This window comes from Mustelus asterias, chromosome 11 (assembly GCF_964213995.1).
Source record: "Mustelus asterias chromosome 11, sMusAst1.hap1.1, whole genome shotgun sequence".
NCBI lineage: Eukaryota > Metazoa > Chordata > Chondrichthyes > Carcharhiniformes > Triakidae > Mustelus > Mustelus asterias.
In genome coordinates this window covers 22,952,438-22,969,821 of record NC_135811.1, presented here as the reverse complement: position 1 = coordinate 22,969,821, position 17,384 = coordinate 22,952,438, and the positions used below count along the sequence as shown (strand labels likewise).

The 17,384-nt window shown below is 41.8% G+C and overlaps 1 protein-coding gene across 1 annotated transcript in view; it reads left to right on the top strand.

Moving 5' to 3' along the window:
* The window catches only part of atrnl1b (attractin-like 1b), an 887,738-nt gene that overhangs the window by 374,685 nt on the left and 495,669 nt on the right, over nt 1-17,384 (top strand). The window contains exon 22 of the mRNA XM_078223252.1: nt 6,253-6,347. Within this exon, the coding sequence (XP_078079378.1) occupies nt 6,253-6,347 (95 nt within the window). The remainder of the gene's footprint in view (nt 1-6,252; nt 6,348-17,384) is intronic.

Sequence of the window (17,384 nt, the reverse complement as noted above, 5' to 3'; positions counted from 1 at the left end):
CACCCCCTCAATCCGTCCTCAAAACTACAATTCTTTATCCCTGCAATCACTCTTGTGATTCTCTTCTGTACTTTCTCCAGTGCCTTCACATCCTTTCTCAAGTCTGGCGCCTGGAACTTTTCATACTAACATGAGCTGCACTGAATTGCTTAATGTTGAAAACACATGAAAGCAGTTTGATGTTTACAATTTGCAGCATATGCCAGCCTGCTTTGATTTGATGTGATTTACTATTGGCGCATGAACTGAGATACAGTGGAAAGTATTGTTTTGCATGCTATCCATAAAATCATAGCATAAATGGTTGGTAAAGAGCCGCTGTGCTCCGGCGCCATCTTGAGACATGGATGTGGTCAGTCCACAGTGAGAGCAGTACCACATCCCCATTCTCTTTGCACTCGCTGTGCTGTGGGGACTGGCTGCAAGCATTTTAGGGCCTTGTGCTGAGGTCAGGTGTTGTGAATTAAAGGAATGCGACCAAAAGGGAAAATAAATAAAGTTTTAAAATGAATTTTTTTAAAAAAGACAGCAACTTGCACAATGGATTGCTGCCCTACATTAACATATTGCTTGTCTACCTTGTTATTGGTTGTTGATTTTGGATGTTGGTACAATTTGCTTCCACCAGTAAATAAAACAGTTTATTTCCCAAATGTCATGACATTAATTGGATCATGGAATCAATATGGATTCATTAGCATATTCTTTATCATTGAGAATCATTGATCCAGGCAAATTCAATTGATGAAGAAAATGTGTCTTGGGTATTTGAGCTTAATCTATAAATTATCATAGAATCCCGGCAGGGATTCAACCCACACCACTAAAACAAATTACATTGATATTTTCAGGATCATACTGCGCCCAAAATACCTGCCATGTTTCCTACATTTCAAAAGTACTTGAGGCCTAAAAATGTTTCAGCATGTCCTGAAGAGATGAAAGATACCAAATAAATGCAAGCTTCTTTCTTTCTTTTGCCCATCGAGCCTGCACCGACAACAATCCCACCTTATCCCCGCCAAATATCCGTGACTCCATGAATTTACCCTGCTCATCTCCCTGACACTAAGCAGCAATTGAGCATGCCCAATCCACCTAACCGGCACACCTTTGGACTGTGGGAGGAAACCGGAGCATCCGGAGGAAACTCACGTCGACCCGGGAAGAACGTGCAAACTCCACACAGTCACCTAAGGCCGGAATTGAACCCGGGTCCCTGGCGCTGTGAGGCAGCAGTGCTAACCACTGTGTAGCCCAATTACATTTATATTTTTCTTTTCCCTTTGTGAATAAACCTTCTTGTCTTCAAAAGCTAAGTAAAACCTCCTTTACTGTTTTTGTGTGTGTGTGTGTGTGAATATATTGTAGTTCAATATACATGAGTAGTAGTTTTAAAGTGCATTCGTTATTTCCAAACAAACCGAATGCAAGAAAGGAAAAATTCCATGAAATTAAAAAAAAAATCCTTTTTGCAGTCTTTGAAACTGGCCTCCATGTGACTTTCCATTTCTGTGAGCTTTACAGCCCATTTGGTTCCAAAAAAGAAAATGCTGGAAAATCTCAGCAGGTCTGGCAGCATCTGAAAGGAGAGAAAAGAGCTGACTTTTCATTTGGTTGATTGCTTTTCTTTTCTTTTTTTCACAAGATAGGTTTGAAAAGAATGCTGGGGTCGCATCTTGTGCTTTCTAAATAGACTATTTACATTAGATGTCTGTTGCCTTAATTGCCATTTATTTCCCTTTCCTCTGTTATCTTTTTACCTACCCCTTTCCTGACTATTATTGCTATCCATTCCCACTACCTTTTTCACTGTCTTTATGACATGCAACTGTATTCCCTACCCTCTTCCCCTTATCCCACAATGGGTGCACTTTTCCCTGCCTAATCCAAACCCAAGTTTGGTTAAACACTGGGCAGGTCACTGAAACAGGGAGACTTTGAGACAGGAACTGTCCTTGAGCTGAAAGTTCTGCTGATACTCTGCCTGCTCAGAAGTGTGTTAAAGTGATGATAGGTAATCACTTAGCTGCAATGCCACGTAAATGGAATGATTTCAATTCACATTGCATTGCAGCAGGCCAAGAACAGACATGTGGGCATGAGAGGAAGATGAGTTGAAATATCAAGTGACAGGAAGATTGGGATCATGCTTGCAGAGTGAAGCTGTCCCACAAAGCAGCAAGAGTTTTAACAACACCGGGTTAAAGTCCAACAGGTTTATTTGGTAGCAAATACCATTCGCTTTCGGAGTGCTGCTCCTTCATCAGATGGAGTGGAAATCATTTCCACTCCATCTGACGAAGGAGCAGCGCTCCGAAAGCTAATGGTATTTGCTACCAAATAAACGTGTTGGTCTTTAACCCGGTATTGTTAAAACTCTTACTGTGTTCACCCCAGTCCAACGCCGGCATCTCCACATCATGACTACCACAAAGCAGCCACCAGTCAGTCTAGGGGAGACTAAACGACACCTTCGCTCTGCACAAGCATGACTCCAGCCTTCGTAATGCTTACCATTTCAACTCGGCGTCAGTGCTCAAGTGAAGCGCAATGCAAACTGAAGGAACAACATCTCTTCAGATTAGGCATGTTACAACCTTCTGGACTCAATGTTGAGTTTAACATCTTTCGACTGTGAACTTTTCAACTTTCCCCTCCATCTTGACCCCCCCCCCCCATTTGTTTTTTGTTTCCTTGGTTTGTCCCAATGCAAACACCCCCCCCCCCCCCTTTCCCACAGGACTGCCTGCCTTGTTTTGCTTTCATTGAGCACCTACGTTTGTTCTCATTAACACATTCTGCTATCTTCCCTTTATACCACTATCAGCAGTTCTTTAGTCTTTAATGCTACAATTAACACTCCTTTTGTCTTGTGTCCATGATGCATTTGTCAGTCTCTCCTGAGCTCTGACCTATCCCTGAGCTTCTGTTCTACCCAACTCTTCCACCCCCCTCTCCAACTATATAATCCATTATGTTTCTACCCCCTCTTCAGTTCTGAAGAGTCATGTGGAGTCAAAACATGAACTCTTGTTTCTCTCCACAGATGCTGCCAGACCTGCTGAATTTTGCCAGCAGTTTCTGTTTTTATTTCAGATTTCCAGCATCCACAGTACTTTGCTTTTACCTTATATCAGGTTTTTTATTGGGATGAAATGATTGTCTTATGAGGAAAGGTTCAGCAGTTTGGCCTCATACTCATTGGCGTTTAGAAGAATGAGCGGTGATCTTATTGAAAAGTGACACAATGGTTAACACTGCTGTCTCACAGTGCCAGGTACTCAGGTTCAATTCCGGCCTCGGGTCACTGTCTGTGGGGAGTTTGCATTTTCTCCCTGTCTGTGTGGGTTTCCTCCGGGAGCTTCGGTTTCCCTCCGTAGTCCAAAGATGCGCAGTTTAGGTTGATTGGCCATGCTAAATTGACCCTAGTTCATGGGGATTAGCAGGGTAAATGTGTGGGGTTATGGTCTGCGTAGGCTTGTGATCGGTACAGACTCGATGGGCCGAATGACCTCCTCCTGTACTGTAGGGATTCTATGATTCTATAAGGTTCTGAGAGGACTTGACAGGATAGAAGCTGAGAGGATGCTTCCCTTTGTGGGGAAAACTGGAACTTTGGGCACAGTTTAAAAATAAGGAGTCTCTCTCATTTAAGGTTCAAGTGAGAAGTGCTTTTTCTGAGGGTCATTAGCCTTTAGAATTCTCTTCCACAAAGCAGTGGAGGCTGGGTCCTTGAATATATTCAAGACTAAGTTAGATAGATTTCCAACCAACAAAGGAGTGGAGGGATCAACAAGGTGGGAAAGTGGAATCGAAGCTGCAATTGGATCAGCTATGATCTTATTGAGTGGTGATGTGGACATGCTGGCGTTGGACTGGGGTGGGCACCGTAAGAAGTCTCACAACACCAGGTTAAAGTCCAACAGGTTTATTTGGTAGCGCGGAGCAGCGATGAAGGAGCAGCGCTCCGAAGGTTCGTGCTACCATATAAACCTGTTGGACTTTAACCTGGTGTTGTGACACTTCTTATCGAGTGAGGGATCAGACTCAAGGAGGCAAATAGTTTTCTCATATTTCTATTTATGTTGTTAACATAACCCTTTTAAACAAAAATACAAGATGAAGAGCAAACACATTTCCTTTGAAAACAAAAATATTGGAAATACTCAGCAGATCAGGCATCATTTATGGATCGAGAGAAACAATTTTTTTCAGATCTGCTTACTATATTTTGCTTTTGACTTTAACGAATTGGATAGAAACATAGGAAATAGGAGCAAGAGCATGTCATTTGCTCCGACAAGCCTGTTCCACTTTCAGTTTGATCATGGCTGATCCTGGATCTCAACCCCATTCTCCTGCACTATGCCCATAATTCCTGACGCACTTGATTCTTGAGTCTTGAAATTTATCTGTTTCCTTCTTAAATATATTCAGTGATTTTTTTTTTCCTCCACAGCCTTCTGTTCTAGAGAATTGCACAGGTTCACCACCCTCTGTGTGAAGAAATTTCTCCTCATCTCAGTCCTAAATGGCCCCCTCCTGTATCCTGAGACTTGTGACCACTTGTTTCAGCACCCCCCCCCCCCCCCAGAGAAACCGTCATCTTTGCATCCAGTCTGTTCAGCCCCATCAGGATTGTATACAGTTTAAGTGAGATTCTTCCTCATTGTTCTAAATTCCAATGAATACAGGCCTAATTGATCTAATCTTTCCTTGTGCCTATCTCGGCATCCCAGGAATAAGTCTGGTGACTTTTTGCTGCACTCCCTCTATAGCAAGTGCAATCTTTCTTAAATAAGGAGACCAAATTGCACACACTATTCCAAATGTAGACTCACCAAGGCCCTGCACAGCTGGAGTAAGACACTCTTGCACCTGTATCAAGTCCTGCTCCTGTACTCGAGTCCTCTTGCAATGAAGGCCAACGTACCATTTGCTTTCCTAAATGCTTGCTGCACTTGTATGCTTGCTTTCATTGAATGTGTACAAGGACAAGTCAGGTCTCTTTGTACATCAACATTTCCCAATCTGTCTGCCATTCTGTTTTTCCTAGCAAAGTGGATAATTTCACATTTATCTACGTTATACTGCATCTGCTGTGTGCTTGTTCACTCGCTCAACATGTCCAAATCTTTTCAAACATCTTCCTCAGCACTCACATTCCCACAAGTTCTGTGTCATCAGCAAACTTGGAAATGTTACATTTGGATCCTTCATCCAAATCATTGATGTATATTGTGAATAGCTGGGGCCCAAGCACTGATCCCTGCAGTATTCCTCTCATCATTTGCTGCCATTTCAAAATGGCTCTTTTATTCCTATTCTGTTTTCCATCTGCTGAACAGTTTTCAATCCATATCATTACATTACCCCCCCCCCCCCATCCTATGTGCATTAATTGTGCGTACTAACCTCTTTATCAAAAGATTTCTGAAAATCCAAATACATCACATCCTCTGGTTCTCCCTGATCTATTCTGCTAGTTACGTCCTCGAAAACCTTCAATAGATTTGTCTTTTTCATTTCATAAATCCATGTTGACTTTGTTTAATCCAATTGATATTTCCTAAGTTTCTGTTATCGTATCTATTGTAATAGACTTTAGCATTTTCTTACTAATTTTAAATATATATTCTAGTATGTGGAGGAAATGCATTAATGCACTGTTGTAAATGTTCATTAAACATTCAGAAACTGAGGCCCCTTTATGTATGAATCAGTAAGTCAGAAATGGGAGTGAACGGGGTGGTTTGATCCATTAAATACCTGTGCTTGGATTAGATGCCTATGGTGTTTCTCTTTGAATATTAAGAGAAATATAAATGTTAACCAAGTGATGAGGCAGAGATTTAACCATTTCATTATGTGTTTACCTGAGCTGGATATTGCAAACTATGTTCGTGGCTGTGGTTGTATTGTTGATCTTTCACTTTAAAGATCAGAATTGAGCAGTATGTGGACTATTATTGTACATGTTTTGTTTTGCTGGGCAATTCAATTTATGAATGAAGGATGTGGATTTTAAAATTGTCCCTTACATGCGAGAGAAATGTTATTCTTGTACTACTATTGATTCCATTACTGTGCTATAGAGTGCCATGTGCCAGCAGTGAGCTGTCATCACTTTCCTGTAAATGGAGAAGAAATAATTTCTATTCTCGGTTCTCCTACAATGTGCACATGAAGAGAAAATTGTACTTTCTGGGAATTTAACACTTATGATCTACTTTTGAATCTTGTCCACAGACAGTCTTTTGATTGACTATCAGTTCACATTCAGCCTTACCCAGGATGATGACCGCCATTATACAGCTATCAACTTCATGGCTACTCCAGAACAGGTTGGTTGTGTTTATACTGATGGTGTTCTCTTTCTTTCATGTAAACTTTTTGATTTTTTTTCTTCCGTTTCACGTTAATCCCTTGTGTTGCTTGATACTGACTGCTGGTAAGTATACGACGACGATGGTGTCCTAGGAATTGTAATTATCCATGTTTCAGAACTTTTTCACTGCTTCTGTGCATTTAAAATATAACTGATTTGCCAATAAGATGTGTGTACGTTGCTATTCTTGTTGTCTGCACTGTGATGCTGACAGTGTACATTTTGTAAGATAACCTTTTGAACTTTGTGGTGAGCATGTTAGTCCTGATTCTCACTGGTCTCAGGTTCTGAAACAAAATTATGGAAATGTATGCATAGCAAACTTTACCCGACACTGGCAATGCAGATTTAAAGTTACTTATCCCACAAGAACAAGAGACAAGAATCAATGAAAATTTGATTAAAATGCTTACTTGTGTTTTAGTTGATTTAAGGAAAACACTAAGCCATGACTTCAATAGAAACGCTTTGTGGATAATGGAAGTGCAGATATTTGACACTTCGCTATGTTTGATTACTTTCAATGTTGTTGCTTTCCAGTATAATGGAATGATTTTTCATTTTTATTGTTTTAGTTTTTTCATAGAAATGGAGGATTCATAGAAGGAATCATAGAAGCCCAACAGTGCAGAAGGAGGCCATTCGGCCCATCGAGTCTGCACCGATAACAGTGCCACCCAGGTTCTATCCCTGTCACCCCACATATTTCCCTTGCTAATCCCTCTAACCTATGCATCCCGGGACACTAAGGGGCAAGTTAGCATGGCCAATCAACCTAACCTGCACATCTTTGGAGTGTGGGAGGAAACCCACGCAGACATGGGGAGAATGTGCAAACTCCTCACAGATAGCCGAGCTGGGACTCGAACCCAGATCATTGGAGCTGTGAGGCACCAGTGCTAACCACTGTGCCACCATGCCGCCCAGGTTTTTTATCCAAGCTCTTTGCAAAATATACTACAAAACCAGTAGAGCACCACAGAATTAAAAATAATTTGCTAATATTTTCATCTGCATTATTTTATAATTAAATTTTGCTGTAAAGAGTGACATGTTGCCAAAACATTTTGCAACATATTTCACTTTTCAGCAATATTTTATACCTGCATGAATGTCATTATCAGCTACTTTTCAACATTTCACAAGTCACAAACCTGGAATGGATAGAATATAGAGGCAATTATTTTTAAATTCTCTTTTGTTTAAAAGTTGATCACTTAACGGTAATAGTTAATAGTTTCCACTAGTGGAAGGTGGTTTCTATTCTCACCTGAATTAAAGCACAGAATTTTTACAGGCAAGGGGAGACAGGTTTAGTCCGTGTGGGGAGTTAAACCTGCTAAAAGTGATGTTGGGTCTCGGACATATTTGAAAGCAAGTGGGGAAACTCAATGCAACTGTTGGGTAAAGCAATAGATCATAAGTTCTGTTTTAACCAAGGGTCACTAAGGTGAGTCAGCAGCAAGGTGTGCTTCTTCACTGAAACTGACTGCTTTTGATCAGTGAAGTAGAAGAGTTGCGGTCAGGACCAGGTGAGGGCTTGAGGAATGCACCTCAGGCAAATAATGCAATGCTACATTGCTCAAAATCTGCTGTCCCTTTCTCATTATTTGAGAAGATTGAAATGAAGCCTTTTTGTCCTTGGTAATGTTTTATACTTCAAGAAATCACTGCAGTCAAATTGAGGGTGCTGATAGACAAGCCAGAGGTTTTTTTCCCCTTGGTGCATCTTATAAAGCCATATTTTGAACAATCTTTGCCACTTTTGGTGTCTGGGTCAATGCACGTCAATACATCTGACACAGTTTTTAGGATACTGAAACTATAAATTCTTAAATTATGAAGAGATGAAAGAATTTTACATGCTTTAATTGGAAAAGAAAAAGGAAAATGATGGTCATAGACTTCAATATGCAATAAAGAGTATAGATAACCCAGGATTTATTGCATGCTATCTGCTGCAGAATTGGAGCATATGGCAATTTTGAATAACAAAGAACCATAGAACTCCTGCAGTGCAGAAGGAGGCCATTTGGCCCATTGAGTCTGCACCAACTTTCTAATAGAGCATCTTACCCAGGCCAGTAGGTTTATATCAAGAGCAGTTAATGTTGCATCAAAAATGAACTCCTTCGTATGTATTATAGAAAAATTCAAATTAAGTTTAACAATGGAAGTGCGGTGTTCCATTCCTGTTGGGCAAGGTAAGTATCATTTGCAGAATATAACACCTCAGGCTTGATTAATATAGATTGCAGTGCTGGGTTAATATTCTGCATTTTTAGTGGGAATATCCTGACGTCAGGTAAATCTTTCAGAATTTTACTCTTCCTAAATGGTTGAAAAAAGACTTTAGGAGAATCCATGATAGGTTCATTGTGTTCACTAGTCAGTGCTGTTCGATAGGGTTTAATTTGGCTGGGGGAGGGAGGCAGAAAACAGCTGAAAGGAACAGAAGTGAGGTTAGAAGAGAGTGATATAAATATTAAAATTAGGAATATCTGAATTTGGGTTTGAGGAAAAATAGCAGTTGTGACGATGGAGTTATTGAACTGAATGTATATGAATGTTTATAAAATAACTTCTAATGATGAGCTGATTGTGACATGGGATTTTGACATGGTTATAAGAACAGATACATGGCTCAAACAAGAGAAAAAGACTTGCATTTCTATTGTATCCTCTGTGAGCACTGGACGTCTCAAAGCATTTTACAGCCAGTGAAGTAGTTTTGAAGTGTAGTTACTGTTATAAAGTATTAAATGTAACAGCCAATATAATCACAGCCAAGTCCTCCAAACAACAATGTGTTAATGATACAATAATCTGTTTTGTGACATTGATTGAAATATTGGTTAGGACACTGGGGATAACTCTCTTGATCATCTTCAAAATATACCAGAGGTTCACTTACATGTACCCGGACATGCAGCTTAGTTCTTATCTGAAAGACGTCACCTCCAATAGTGCAGCATTTCCTCAGGACTGAACATAGAACAGTACAGCACAGAACAGGCCCTTCGGCCCACTACTGCACGGGAACTGGGTATAGGTTGTTAGTTACCAAGTATTCTGGAATGTTAGAGATGGAAAAAAGAGGAGGTGATGTTGCCTGATGAAAGTACTTTGCCAGACCTGAATCTCTCTGGTTTGAGTTAAGGAACGTGAGAGGAGCCATTATATTGTCAGCTCTTTTTTTAAATCAAGCTCCAAATAGCGAGGATGAAATTGTTGAACAAATTTCAAAAGTATGCTGCACAAAGTGAAGTAATATTAAGAGAATTTAATTACCTGAATATAGACAAAGAAAATCATAGTAGGATTAAGGATGACACGGTAGCACAATGGTGCCTCATAGCACCAGGGACATGAGTTCATTTCTGGCCTTGGGTCACTGAGTGGAGTTTGCACATTCTCCCCATGTCTGTGTGGGTTATGGAGAAAGTGAAGGGGCATGGGATACAAGGGGACGTTGCTCTGTGGATTCAGAACTGGCTTGTCCACAGAAGGCAAAGAGTGGTTGTAGATGGGTCTTTTTCAGAGTGGAGGTTGGTCACCATTGGGGTGCCCCAGCGATCTGTTCTGGGACCCTTGCTCTTTGTGATTTTTATAAATGACCTGGATGAGGAAGTGGAAGGATGGGTTGGCAAGTTTGCTGATGACACAAAGGTTGGAGGTGTTGTGGATAGTGTAGAGGGATGTCAGCAGTTGCAACGAGACATAGATAAGATGCAAGACTGGGCGGAGAAGTGGCAGATGGACTTCAACCAGATAAGTGTGTGGTGGTTCATTTTGGCAGGTCGAATAGGATGAAAAAATATAATATTAAGGGTAAGACGCTTGGCAGTGTGGAAGATCAGAAGGATCTTGGGGTCTGGGTTTATAGGACGCTCAAAGCAGCGTCGCAGGTAGAGGCTGTGGTTAAGAAGGCGTATGGAATATTGGCCTTCATCAATAGAAGAATTGAGTTTAGAAATCGGGAGATAATGCTGCAGCTGTATAGGACCCTGGTCAGACCCCACCTGGAGTACTGTGCCCAGTTCTGGTCGCCTCATTAAAGAAAGGATGTGGAAGCCATAGAAAGGGTGCAGAGCAGATTTACAAGGATGTTGCCTGGATTAGGTGGCATGCCTTATGAGGATAAGTTGAGAGAACTAGGTCTTCTCTCGTTGGAGAGGCGAAGGATGAGAGGTGACCTGATAGAGGTGTATAAGATGTTAAGGGGTATTGATAGAGTGGATTCTCAGAGGCTTTTACCCAGGGCTGAAATGGTTGTCACGAGAGGCCACAGGTTTAGGGTGCTGGGGAGTAGGTATAGAGGAGATGTTAGGGGTAAGTTTTTCACTCAGAGGGTGGTGGGTGCGTGGAATCGGCTGCCTGTAGTGGAGGTGGAAGCGGATTCGATTGAGTCTTTTAAGAGACTTTTGGATAGGTTCATGGAGGTTAGTAAGATAGAGGGTTATAGATGAGCCTAGAAGGTAAGGAAATTGTTCGGCGCAACTTGTGGGCCGAAGGGCCTGTTTGTGCTGTAGCTTTTCTATGTTCTATGTTCCCTCTTGGTGCTCCAGTTTCCTCCCACAGTCCAGAGATGTGCTGGTTATGTTGACTGGCCATGCTAAATTGCCCCTTCGTGTTAGGGGGATTGGGCCTGGGTGCGATTGTTGTCAGTGCAGGCTCGATGGGTTGAATGGCTTCCTCCTGCACTGTAAGGATTCTATGATTGTATGAAATGAGAGGACTTTCTATGTGTGCAGTTCAACTTTCTCAAATCAATTCTCCAGTGCAACCAGGAAAGGGAGCATTGTTGAATCTGGTTCTGGAAAATAAGTTGGGGAAGTGAAAAGTGTTTTTGTCAGAGATCACCTAGCTAAGAGTGACCAGAATATAATTCAGAGACCAAAAAACATCAAGTGTAATAATGCTATACTGGCAAGGGTTCAATTTGACTGATTTAAGTAGGAATTTGGCACAAGCCGATTACTAAAACATGATTGTAGGTGACAGCAGAAATAAAAAGATGGAATGGTGGCACTGTGGTTAGCACTGCTGCCTCATAGTGTCAGGGACCTGGGTCCAATTTCAGCCTTGAGTGACTGTGTGTGGAGTTTGCACATTCTCCCCGTGTCTGCGTGGGTTTCCTCCAGGTGCTCTGATTTTCTCCCACAACTCAAAGATGTGCAGGTTAGGTGCATTGGCCATGCTAAATTGCCAAAGAAATGTAGGTGAGAGGGATTAGCAGAGTAAATACGTGGGGCTATGGGGATAGGGCCTTGGTGGGATGCTCTGTTGGAGAGTTGGTGCAGACTTGATGGATCAAATGGCTTCCTGCACTGTTGGGATTCTATGATGATACACAGGTTGACAGTTAAAATAGAAAGGAAAAAGTTAGCTTATGACAAATGTCAGGAGCAAAATTAATTTAATAACCAGGTAAATTACGGAAATTACAAGGGAGAATTGAAAAGTTAAATTGGAAGTCAAAGAGATATTACAAAGTACAGACAAGCAAACCCCAAGCCATCTTATAAAAAAAACGAGTAAGCAGTTCACTAATGCAAATATTAAGCCTATTTGAGACCCAAAAGGAAATCTTCCTGTGGAGGCACGGAACTAAAACATGACTAAAACATTAAACTTATGGGTAGATGTGAAGATTAAATTGAAAGAGGACAGGGATATTATGGGCAGGATAAAAAGAAATAACATGACTGAAAGTTGGTATGTCAAGTTGATACAGTTGGAATGCATCCCTAGTTTTAATTGCTCCATCAATGGTGGCTGTACCTTCAGCTGCTTTGTCCTCAAGCTCTGTCATATGCTCCCTGTATCTCTCCCCCTCACTTCCTGAGACACTCCTTGAAACCTACCTCTTTAACCAAGTTTTTGGCTATCTGCCCTTGTATCTCCTTCTGTGGCTCAGTGTCATACATGTATTCTATAACGTTCCTGTGACATACCATAGGATGCTTCATCACATTAAAGGAGCCATGCAATTTAGCTAGTTATGCAATTAATTGATTGAAAGAAGCAAAGGGAGAAATAGTGATAACAAATGTGAGCTTTTTTGTTGTCATTGAAATAGGAGTTCTGCTGGAGAACTGCATTCAAGAAATGGGAGAGGGGATAAAGCTGAAAAGGCCAGGCCAGTCTGCCCTACTGAGTTGACGGTAGGGAGGTTATTGAAGAACTCTACCTGGGGGACAAAATAATCTTTCATTTGCAAAGGCATGGGTTAATCCTGTAACCAGTGAGAATTGAAAAACGGAGACAATTGCCTCTACTGTTTCTCCCTTTGCTTCTTTCAATTACCAATCAACAGCAGTTTAATTGCATAACCAAGGAGATGGATTGTTAAAGGCAAATCATGTTTGATGAACTTGATTGAATTCTTTTGATGAGATGACAAAGAAGATTGATCAAGGTATTGCAGTAACTGTCAACATGGTGGAAGGTCTTTGACGAAATGCCACAGGAGGCTTATTAAGGAGATATAATTAAAGAGAAATTGTTGATATGGATACAAAATTGGCTCAATAGCTGGAATCACAGGGCAGTGTTGGATGATTGTTTTTCAGACTGGGACGTGGTTTGCTTGCTGTTCCCCAGTAGTCAATTTTGGATTTATAAAGAATCTAATTTCATGTGCATGGAGCAGCATTTTAGATTTTCAGATGATGCAAAATTTTGACAAAGTAGTAGATACTAGCGCAAATAGTTATAGGCTTCAGAATAACGGGCAATTCTCCAGGATGCTAGCCTCAGGTGCGATTCCCAATGACCTGCTGAATTGGGCATGAGGGCCAAATTGGGATTCTCGTTGGACGTCAAACCCATTGCAATTCTTCTGGCCTGCTGCACTTGGTGAGATCAGATTCTCACCCAGAGAGGGTGAGAACCTGATTTAAGCTAATCTACATACATTTCAGTATAATTACTGAGATTGAAGCCTGATGCTCCCCCCCACCACCTCCCCCCGCCCCCCCACCTCCCCTCTGAGGAGGAGCAATATGCCCATGGGCTATGCAGCTGCTGCCAGCGGCAGAATGGGGTTTTTCAAGGGTGTGGGGGCTGTCCCTCAGGATAGGGGTCTTCTCCATGTTGCCTTGGAAAAGTTGGAAATAACTCTTTACATGGTGATTTCGGGTGTTTTTCAGGTAAAATTGTATATTATTGTTTGGTAAAATCCTTGAAGTCATCTGGTCATGTTAAAATCCATGCCCCATGAACACCAGAAACCTTCAAAATGACAGCAATACAATCGGGATTCTACAGTAGGAATTGCACTTGTTTGATTTCAGAAGTCCCAGCTGCTCTGAAACCTCTTAGCTCCTGTCAATCAAAGCAGTTCAGTCAATTTCAATACTGCCAAGCTTCAACATTCAATAGGCTGGGGTTTTTATCCTCGAGGTAGAGGAGGCTGAGGGAAGATCAAATGTAAGTAAATAAAAAATGATGGACCTTGACAGACTGGAATTGAAAGGACCTACTTCTGTTAGCAAAGGCTTCATCAGTGGGCATAGATTAAATGTGATTGGCTGAAGAATTAAAGAGGAGTTAAGGTGAAATTATTTTAATGAGAGTGGGGGTCGGTGGGGATGGGGAGGTGTCTGGTGGATAGATGCAGAAAGCTTATAAGACATGCAATGTACGGCTATGCTTTAGAAGTACCGTGATCGTAGGGGCTTCATGCCATGGACTGAAAAATTGAATCTCTTTCATCCGGCAGACATTTGATGGGCTGACTGGCTGCCTCCTTTGCTATTAATTTCTATAAACCTACAGCCAATTTCCTCACACCATCCAATGATATCCTCAGAAGGACCATTCATATAAATTAACTGAGACATCAAAATAATTTTACAAATGACATACAAGATGGGGATGTAGAATCTTGTCCATTTGGACATTGGCCATTATGTAATTCATTGGCCCTTAGAAGTTTCAAATGTCTGACTTCTGTTGTTGCCCTTACAATTATGACAATAGCACACTTAACAAACATGGCAGATCCTACATGAGAAAACTGTTAATTAAAACACCAGATTCTTTCTGCATGATGATCCTTTCTCCTCATCAATGTTTGCCTTAAGAACAGTTCTTAATATTTCAGTGTAATTCACTGGCACTCTGAAACATCATGAAGAAATGGTAACGTGTCATGCAAAAATGCAAGTTTTTTTTCATGGTTTTCTCACCACATTCACCATCTATGAGTGACATGATGGTCACCAGGAGGTTTGCTGTTATTGGGTTAACTCTCCCTCCCTGTGTGGGGAGTGTTTGCCTTCCAATGATTAGCTGAGACTGGTAACTTGTGAGGCTTTATATGTGCCAATCTATAACACTCTGTTTTGTAATTGTACGGTGCACAAACTCAAAACGCAAGTGCCTTGTGCCACATAGCTATCCCTGTATTAGTTACAATTTTAGAACAACTCCTTATTCTATTATCATGTGTATATGTGAAATGTGAAACCAATGAGATGCAATTCTAATGGGGAAAACTGCAGGTTTATTTCAGTGATATCACATTTTAAATGTACATTGTGTGTAATATTCACTGAGTCTTCTAATTAATTAAATTTTTGAGGAACAATTCAGATATGGGTTTCAGTGATTTTTTTTCTGGGATATTGCTGCAGTTGAGACTGCGAGAAGTAATGCCTTAGTTATAAATCTCACAGATTGCTTTCGTAAAAGATCTATCATGAAGTGCTTCCTGCATTGTTGTGAGGCTGGGTTATTCTTCAGTTATTCTGAGAAAAGGAAAGGCAGGAAGTGTACTTGAATGTCAGCTGAATAGCTGATCGCTGATTCAGGAACCTCACGTGTCTGGCAAGTTTGGCCCGACACAGGCAGGGGCAGTTTTTCCATTCTTGAAAGTTGTTGGATCCCACCTCATTTGCACTGCCAGCGGGAAATGCACTGATTTTCCCACTGGCAGCAGCCCTTAGATTTTATTCAGGAGAATTGCTCCCAACATATATAGAATAGTGAAATGGGCAGAAGCATGGCAGATGGATTTAATGTAGAGAAGTATAAAGTGATGTACTTTGGGAAGACTTATACAGAAAGATTTAAAGATTTATACTGCAAATGACTTTCGAAAAGTGAAATGAGCTGAGACACCTTGGTGCCCATGCATACAAATTCTTAAATGTGACACTAAGTTGATAAGATGGGTTGCCAGGGTTGTAAGTGGAGAAATGAAATATAAAACAAAAGACATTATGCTGGAACTTTATGAATCACGTATTAGGGTTCAGCTGGAGTATTGTGGGGAATTCTGTGCACCAGACTTCAGAAAAGCTGTAATGAGCTTAGAGCGGTTCAGAGCACTTTTACTCGGATGTTGCTAGGGATGAGGAAATAGATGTTGTAAAAGATTGGGCTGTTCTCCTTGAAACAAAGAATGTTATGGGGTGACCTAAGAAAAGCTCTCAAGATAGGCTTCTCTGGTGAGGGGGGGCGGGGGGGTGGGGGTGGGGAGGACTGATTGTTGTCTGGTTGGTGGGGGGGAGGGCAGATCGTTGTCAGGTTTTGGGGGGGGGGGTGGAGGGCCGATCGTTGTCTAGTTGGGAGGGGAGGGAGGTGGGCCAGATATTCTCTGGTGAGGGGGAAGGAGGAGGCGGGTCAGATGTACCTCTGGGGGGCGGGAGGAGTGACACCAGATCGTTCTCTTTGGGGGGAGGGAGAGGGGGGGGAAGAGAGGCGGGTAAGATGCATCTCTGGTGGGGGGGCTGGGGGTCCGCTGCTACTGAGCGGGCGATCGGTGGGGGGGGGAAGGGGGCAGGGGGTCGCGATCGGTCTGGGTAGTGAGGGGGGGGTGTGTGGATAAGGGGGACAGTGATGTCTGTGGGGGCCATCGCTCATGCTTTTCGCTCCCGGGAGCGCTCTGACACGGGCGTGCTTTTTCAAATTTTTTTTGTAACTGCGCATGTGCAGTTCAGAGCTCCAATCGTTTTGGGCACGCTAAGCCCCGCCCACAGCGCAATTCGGATTCGTGATCTTTTTCACACTAAGTGCGTATGGAAGCGCCTGAAAGCAGATTTCCAAGTCTGATCTGAATTGCGCCCAGATTCAGCACTTAGAATGAAAATGGTAAAATCAGGCCCTTTGTGTGTAGAAGTGTAGATCTCTCCTGAATAGTCCAGCCTTTTTTTTAGACTATGCGCCCAGTTCAAGAATCTCCAACCTGTGGAAATAGCTTATCTTTATCGACTTTTTTTCCTATCAATATCTTGACGACTTCAATCAGATCACCCTTAACCTTCTACATTCTGGAGAAAACAGGCCAAATTTGTATAATTTCTTCTCCTATCCTAACACCTGAAGTACAGGTATCATACTTGTAAACCTATGTTGTACTCCCTCCGAGGCCAATACATCCTTCCCAAGGTGTGGTGCCTAGATCTGCTCACAGTACTCAAAGTAAGGTTCTAACCAGGGTTTTGTATAACTGCGGCATAACTTCCACGTCCTAATATTCCAGTCCTTTAGATGTAGAGGCCAGAATTTTATTAGCCGCCTTGATTATTTTCTGCATATGTTTGTGGCATATTAAAGATCTGTGCACCTGAACCCCCAAATCTCTGTGGACAGTATTTAATTTCATACCATCTAGAAAGTACCCAGACCTACCTTTTTTCAGTCCAAAATGGGTAACCTCACACTTGTATACATTGAAATCCGTCTGCCGGAGTATTGCCCATTCACCTTGTCTGTCAATATTTCTTTGTAATTTTATACATCATCTCCGCTGTCTGGCCCCAACACAGATCCTTGTGGGATACCTTTAGTCACATCCTGCCAATTTGACCATCTACCCTTTACCCCTACTTTCTGTCACCTGCCACTTAACCCATTTCCCAGCCATGTCAGTATTTTACCCTCAATTCTGTGGGTTACCTTAGTTAGCAGTGGCCAAGATCTTGGTCAAAGAGGTGGGTTTTAAGAAGTATCTTAAGGATGAAAGTGAAGTGGAGAGGTGTCG